The 7,936-nt window shown below is 22.4% G+C and overlaps 3 protein-coding genes across 3 annotated transcripts; 2 read left to right on the top strand and 1 right to left on the bottom strand.

Annotated features, from left to right (window-relative positions):
* Positions 1-953: 953 nt before the first annotated feature.
* On the bottom strand, positions 954-1,670 carry DICPUDRAFT_160011 (uncharacterized protein; the record flags this gene model as incomplete). Its single annotated transcript, XM_003294869.1, has 1 exon — positions 954-1,670. One exon carries the CDS (start codon positions 1,668-1,670, stop codon positions 954-956), a length of 717 nt encoding a protein of 238 aa, XP_003294917.1.
* Positions 1,671-2,419: 749 nt separating this feature from the next.
* On the top strand, positions 2,420-4,398 carry DICPUDRAFT_160010 (uncharacterized protein; the record flags this gene model as incomplete). The annotated part of the gene is made up of 3 exons (XM_003294871.1): positions 2,420-2,926; positions 2,987-3,736; positions 4,354-4,398. 3 exons carry the CDS (start codon positions 2,420-2,422, stop codon positions 4,396-4,398), a joined length of 1,302 nt encoding a protein of 433 aa, XP_003294919.1.
* Positions 4,399-5,230: 832 nt separating this feature from the next.
* Positions 5,231-7,357, top strand: DICPUDRAFT_160009 (uncharacterized protein; the record flags this gene model as incomplete). Its single annotated transcript, XM_003294870.1, has 3 exons — positions 5,231-5,747; positions 5,917-6,633; positions 7,353-7,357. The coding sequence occupies 3 exons, from the start codon at positions 5,231-5,233 to the stop codon at positions 7,355-7,357; spliced, it is 1,239 nt and encodes a 412-aa protein (XP_003294918.1).
* Between the last annotated feature and the right edge of the window lie 579 nt (positions 7,358-7,936).

Genomic DNA, 7,936 nt, shown 5'->3' with positions numbered 1-7,936 from the left:
TAAAATAAATAAATAAAATTTAATAAATATTTTTTCCTTTTTATTTTATTACAAAGGAAAAAATAAAAATTGGTAACAAATAAAATGGGGATAAACATAAATAAATAATACTATAATTATTTTCATGAGAAAATTTTTCAATATGAAAAATCATTATAATAAAATTAAAAACAAATAAAAACAGATAGTAATAATCAAGGAATTTGATCAAATAATAGAAATGAATTTAATTGTTTTCATAACCCAATATGGATAGTTAATGACAAAAGTGTTTATATAATTTAAAAACAGTTGAGGATAATTTATCAGCTAATCCAAATTGGTGAGGTTTTTATTTTTTAAAGGTTATTCTAAAGGATGATGGAGAGTGCCAAAAATAATTAGACAAACATTAAAAGTAAAAAAAGTTCGTGAAAGTGTCATCTTTAATTTGTGCATTATCATTTTCAGAACCAAAAGAAATGATATTAACAAGAAGTTGTATGTTTGGTTCATTACATAGTTACAAGATTTACCTAATGTTGATTAAAAAGTTACAGAATTACATTTACCAATTCAAGAGCTATTTAAATTAAAAAACATAACTAGAAATACAGTTTTAAATGCAACAAAATCACAAATGATATTACACTGATTATGATGATAGGTTGAATAAAATTAATTCAAAGGTTGCACTCAAATGATTTTTTTTACTATTACTACCAATGATTTTAAACTATCCAATATTAATTTTAAAAATACTAATAATTTAATTAATATTTAATGAAGAATTTTGGATAATAATTGAAAGTCAATACAAAATTTAATTTTTGGTGATTTTTGTATAAAAAAAAATACAACTATCAAGTTTTTAAATCAATATTGGATAGTTTAAAATCAGAACAAAATAAACATTATTAGAAACAAAAAAAATAATAATAAATATTACTCTATTGAATTTAAATAAATTTTATTTAGGATTTAAATATTGAATGGTAAAAAGTGAAAAAAGAGGTTTTTAAATTATCATCAACAATTCCTAATGATTCTATAAGATCTTCTTCCATTAATGATAATAATGCGACTCCATTGATATTATGTCTCTTGAATATTTCAGATAGATCATTATAGTAGGAATAGTTGGATGGTTTATCTTCTAGTGAAAACTTTAATAATGCGTCATTAACTTGTTCAACATTCTTTTCTAAAAAATTTGGGTCTACTAATAGAAAAGATACCATTAATGATGGGTCAAGTTTTCTTAAAAGAATTGACATTTCATATTGAAAATTTAATCTTTTACCTAAAGTATCTAATCCCAATAACGAAAATTCTTTAAACTCATAGGCAAATATTAAAAGTGATATATTTATTTTTTGATTTTTCCATTTTTCTTTAAGTTGATTTAATACATTATTTTTTAAAATGGTATCTTTAATTTTAAAACTTTTAATATTTTTTTTCTCTTCTTCAAATGATTTTTTACTTCCAATGATCCATTGGTACACAATACCAAATTTTGGTGACTTCGATGAATCAAAAATTTTACTAATATTATTTGGTCCTCTTGATTTATTTGCATCATAATCAGAATTTTGAGTATCATCGTTTTTTTTGATAGTTTCTTCATTTGATTTTAGTTTTTTATATTCAACAAAAAATGATAAACGGTTATTAATACTAATTCCCATTTCTTGTAAAATTTTTTAATAATTATATAGTTCTTCCAAATGTTCCCCTCTTATTTGGTAAAATTTAAAAATATTGATAGTATCTGGAGTAAATTTCCCTGTTTTTTTCAACCATTCCGACACTTGGAGATTGTCCCATTCATATAAACTTCTAATCATTGTTAAAAAAGGAGCATCCGTAGCTTGATAAAAAATATATGGGTATAAAAGGAATAGCTAAAAAAACAAATAATATAAATAGTTTTGATTATTTTATGAATATTTTCAAAAATTTACACTTGTCAAAAATTTTTAAAAAAACTGAAATTAAAAAATAAGTCTTTATTTAAATTATTATTATTTTTTTATATTAATATTTTTTTAAAAAAAGATAAATTTAATTAAACAAAGCTAAATAAATTTATAAATAATTAAAATTAAAAAATATTAAAATAGATATACTAAATAATATATAATATATTTTATATAATTAAAATATGGATATTTTTTTTGTTAAATAGAAAATAAATTTAAAAAAATTCAGAAACTTAAAAATTATATATGAAACTTAAAAAAAAAATAAAAATTTCGAAACTTAAATATAAAAAATATTAATTCAAGTTTAAAAAAATCCAGAAACTTAAAAAATATTTATGAAACTTAAAAAAAAAAAAAATTATAAAAACCTATTTGTTTAACAAAATAATAAAATTAAACAGTAATAAAAAAAATTTTAACATAGTTATTAAATTTAATTATAACATAATAATATGACAATCTTGGAAGGAGTTCTATTATCTAAAGATATTTCTTTATCATCAGGAGAGATACAATTTAAACAAAAATCATCTATCGATATTAAAAACATTTTAAATTGGTCATTAGAAGATGTATCTACTTGGTTAGAATCAAAGGATTTGAAAATATTTATCAATAGTTTTTCAATGAAAAAAATTGATGGCAAATTCTTATTGGGTATCGATCAATGTGATTTTAATGGATTGGGGGTCACAAACAATATTACAATCGGTGATAAATTAAAATTTAAAAAGGCACTCTCAAAACTAAAAACCAAATACAATACTTTAATCAACTCAGAGACTCCAGCCTTTTCTGTAAAAAATGAACAGGCATTACCGCTCCCTAAAATAGATTTTAAAGATTATAATATAACACCAGTCGGGAAAGGTGGTTTTGGTGAAGTTTATAAAATGGAACACAAAACCAGTGGCTCAACAATGGCAATGAAAAAAATACCAATATTAAAAAATAAAAAAGTAAGTAGAATCAAATATCTTGTATATACTTTCACCAAAACTAATTATATTTATATATAGATTTTTGAAGAAGTTGAAATTTTATCAAAACTAAAACATGATAATATTATTAAAATTCTTTCATACCAAAATGATGAAAATCATTTATCAATTTTTTTTGAATATTTACCAGATTCAATTTCCTCTGTATATTATAAAAAGGGTGCTTTCAAGGAATCAAGCTGTAGAAATATTATAACAGGTGTATTAAAGGCATTGGTTCATATTCATAGTGAAAAAGTAGTACACAGAGATCTAAAAGGAGATAACATTTTACTAAAAGGTGACCATCCATACATAATTGACTTTGGCTTATCTCATAAATTTGATAGAGAATCACATTCAACATTTTATAGCAACGCTGGTACACACTTTTGGCAAGCACCAGAGGTTAGATTAAATATTATTGGTGAATGTGGGAGATCAAGTGATATTTGGAGTCTCGGTTGTACAATCGTTGAAATGTTAGTAGGTGGTAATCCTTGGCAAAACATTAAAGTTGAAGATGGGTACCACCCACCAATTCCACCAAATTTATCAGTAAATCTAAGAGATTTTTTAAATGCTTGTTTTTTAATATCACCTGAAGTCAGACCATCTGCTAAAAAGCTGCTCAACCACCCATGGATTCAAGGTAAACCAGATCTCTTAAAAGAAATAACAAAACAAGAAAATTTAACATCAAGTACACTTCTTAATGAATATATGTCGAAAGGAGCATACCTTTTTTTAAATCAAGCTAAGAAGGACCTTCTCCCCTTTGATCCAACCGTATATTCCCGATCAATTGAATACAAAAAGAATTTAGAAGATCACAAAAAATATATATCCAAACTGGGTCAAACAAAAAGTAATCAAATCTTGGGAACGTTTTATAGTTTTGTTGAAAACACATCCACCATATATACAGGAGATTATTTCATTCTTATGAATCCACAGCTAAAAAAAAAGTTTAAAAAATTTGACACCTTTCTTTTAGAGGGTTTTTTAAAAAAAGAACTTATTGGTAATAATTACTCTGATTATGATTTTACTATTAGTCTTTCTTTAGCCTTGGCAAGAGATTTCACCATATATTTGCTTTACCACTGTCCTCAATCATTTATTAAAAAAATATAAACATTATTTAATAATTTTATCACCAGGGCTACTGGTATAAACTTTCATATGACATTTATCTCGCTGAATACTATCACAAATTTATTGATTTATTTAAAAAAAAATTAAAAAAATTTCAAAAAAAAAAAAATTGCAAATTTTAATCATCAAAAAAAAACTTAAAAATAAAAAAAAAAAATTTTCATGCCAAACTTTCTTATTTTTTTTTTCATAAATTTTTTTTTTTTTTTTATTTTTTAAATTTTTTTTGCTAATTATTATAATTATAGTTAAGCAAACATGAAGTCAACTTTAATAAAGGTTTATTATTGTAAAACTACTACTTTGGTGGTTATTCAGTACTAACAAATATTACCTAGTGGAGATTGTTATGAATTTAAAATTGTATTTCATTTTGATTTTATATTAATAAAATAAAACTAATAAAAATAATAATAAAAATATTCTTTGATAAGTTCTTTATTTTTTATTTTACATTATTTCGGTAAAATTTTTTTTTTTTGGAAGGTTTTTAATAAAAATGGTATAAAATTAAATAGTTCTTCCAAATGTTCCCCTCTTATTTGGTGAGAATCAAAAGTTTTGATAGTTTCTGGTGTAAATTTCCCTGTTTCATCTAACCAATTGCACACTTCGCGATGGTCCCATTCATATAAATCTCTATTCATTGTTAATAAAGGAGTATCTATAATTTAATGAAAAAATAAAGATATGAAGGAATAGTTAAAATTAAAAAATTTAACCCTAAAATACCCAAATCTGATTATTTTTATAATTTATTACTCTTGTCTAAAATAAATGTTGTATAAAAAAAAAAAATTTCTAATTTCAAAACATAAAAAAATAAAATTGTAGTTTCAAAAATAAAAATAAATAAAAAAAAACTGTAGTTCAAAATTATATATATTTTTTTTTAACGTTTTCTTTTTTTTTTCCAAAAAATTTTTAAAAAATTATATATAGTTTTTTTTAACGTTTTCTTTTTTTTTTTAAAAATTTTTTTTTTTTTTTATTTTTCCAAAAAAAAAAAAAAAAAAAAAAAAAAAAAAAAGGATTTAGAAAAACAAAAATCTATTTATATAAAATAAAAAAATAAATTTAAATTATTTATATAAAAACATAATTATTAAATTATAACATAATAATATGACAATCTTGAAAGGGATTGAATTATCTAAAGATATTTCTTTATCATCAGAAGAGATACAATGTGTGCATGAATCATTAATCGATATTAAAAATAAAAACATTTTAAATTGGTCATTAGAAGATGTATCTTTTTGGTTAAAATCAAAAGATTTGGAAGTATTGGCTGATAGTTTTTCAAAGCTTAAAGTTGATGGCAATTTTTTATTGGGTATCAATGAAGGTGATTTTAATGGATTGGGTATTACAAACAATATTACAATCGGTGAAAAGCTACAGTTTAAAAAGGCGCTCTTGAAACTAAAAAAGAAACATAATACTTTAATCAACTCAGAGACTTCAAATTTATTTGTAAAAAATGAACAGACATCTCCGCTCCTTAAAATAGATTTTAAAGATTATAATATAACACCAGTCGGGAAAGGTGGTTTTGGTGAAGTATTTAAAATGGAACACAAAACAAATGGGTCAACAATGGCAATGAAGCAAATACTAATATCAAAAAATAGAAAAGTAAGTAAAATCAAGTATCTTGTATATACTTTCACCAAAACTAATTTTCTATTTACATATAGATTTTCGAAGAAGTTGAAATTTTATCAAAACTAAAACATGATAATATTATTAAATTCTTTCATACCAAAATGATGAAAATCATTTATCAATTTTTTTTGAATATTTACCAGATTCAATTTCCTCTGTATATAAAACAAGTGGTGCTTTCAAGGAATCAAATTGTAGAACTATTATAACAGGTGTATTAAATGCATTGGTTCATATTCATAGTGAAAAAGTAGTACACAGAGATCTAAAAGGAGATAACATTTTACTAAAAGGTGACCATCCATACATAATTGACTTTGGCTTATCTCATAAATTTGATAGAGAATCACATTCAACATTTTATAGCAACGCTGGCACACACTTTTGGCAAGCACCAGAGGTTAGATTAAATATTATTGGTGAATGTGGGAGATCAAGTGATATTTGGAGTCTCGGTTGTACAATCGTTGAAATGTTAGTAGGTGGTAATCCTTGGCCAAACAATAAAATTGAGGATGAAATCCACCCACCAATCCCACCAAATTTATCATTAAATCTAAGAGATTTTTTAAATGCTTGTTTTTTAATATCACCTGAAGTCAGACCATCTGCTAAAAAGCTGCTCAACCACCCATGGATTCAAGGTAAACCAAATGCCATAAAATTAATAACAAAACAAGAAAATATAACATCAAATTTACTTCTTAATGAATATATATCGAAAGGTGCATATCAAACATTATATGGTACGAAAATAGAAAGTACTCCTTTTAACCTTACCCAATATTCCCAATCAACTGAATACAAACAGGATCTAAAAGATCAAGAAAAAGCAAAATCCAAATTGGGTCTAGAAAGAAGTAAATACATATTAGAAAATTTTTATCGTATTTGTAGCAACACATCCACCTTAGTTATAGGAGATTTTTTCATTTATTTAGATGAACAACTAAAAACAGTCTATAAAAATTTTGACACTTTAATTTTAAACCTTTTTTTGGCCGCTATAGAAAAAAAATATGATAACGAATTTAATGATTATGAACTTACCATTAAAATCACTAAAGGAATTTCATTTGAATTGACTATATATTTGATCCACCACTATCCTCAATTATTTATTAAAAATTTACCAAAAAACTATAGCTAAGGATTGTTCCAAAAAAAAAAAATCTCTGGGAAGAATTTAGGATTTTTTGGATCGAAAAATGAAATAAAGGATTTAAAAAATCCTAAATTTTAACGATTTTGGATTAAAAAATTAAAAAAAAGGATCACAAATAAAAAAAAAAAATAAAAAAAAAAAAAAAATTTATTTCAATTATTATTATACATTATCACTTGCTGCAATTACCATTTTATTTTTTATTTTTATACTTAATTATTTATTTATTAAATATGAAATGAAGAAATTATTTCAATAATAATATAATAGAAAAAATATTTTCTGTTTTATTCTGTAAAATAAAAATTAGACGTTTTTTTATTTAAATTTTATCACTTCATATAAAGTTTATTTTTTTTTATTTTTTTTTGTAAAATCAACAAATATCCAAAAAGATGTTTTTTTTTTAAAAAGATTAAATATTTAAAAAAAAAAAAAAAATTTTATTGTTTTTGTTTATTTTCAAAATTATAAAAGATTATGAATTCCTTCAAAACTCAAAAAAAAAAAAAAAAAAAAACTAAAAAAAAAAAAAAAAACAGAAAAAAACTTTAAAAAACTTTTTTTTTTTTTTTTTTTCCCATATTATTTTTTGATGATTTTTGAATAAATTGGTTATTTTGGGGTTTTTTTTAAATTTTTTTTTACATATTAAAATTTTTTTTTTACATTATTTTAATATTATTATTCTTTGTAACATCAATGTTATTATTTCTAATCCCTAAATAACAATTAACGAAAAATACAACTTACATTATATTGTATGATATCTTTTTAAAACATTATCTAAGGAATTTCCTGTTAAAATTTATATCTTAAAATATTGCTTGTCGAAAATCTTTTAATTTTAGAAAATACATTTTGAATTTTATTTTGTTGTTTAATATCTTATTTTTACCACCTACTTCAATAACACAATATCATTTTACAAACACCTGAAGGAAAGCCAATCTGAAATACCTTTCCACTTTTTGGACAACAATAAACCAATAAGGTTA

Source organism: Dictyostelium purpureum, assembly GCF_000190715.1.
Source record: "Dictyostelium purpureum unplaced genomic scaffold DICPUscaffold_664, whole genome shotgun sequence".
Lineage (NCBI taxonomy): Eukaryota > Evosea > Eumycetozoa > Dictyosteliales > Dictyosteliaceae > Dictyostelium > Dictyostelium purpureum.
This window is presented reverse-complemented; position numbering and strand designations above follow the sequence as displayed.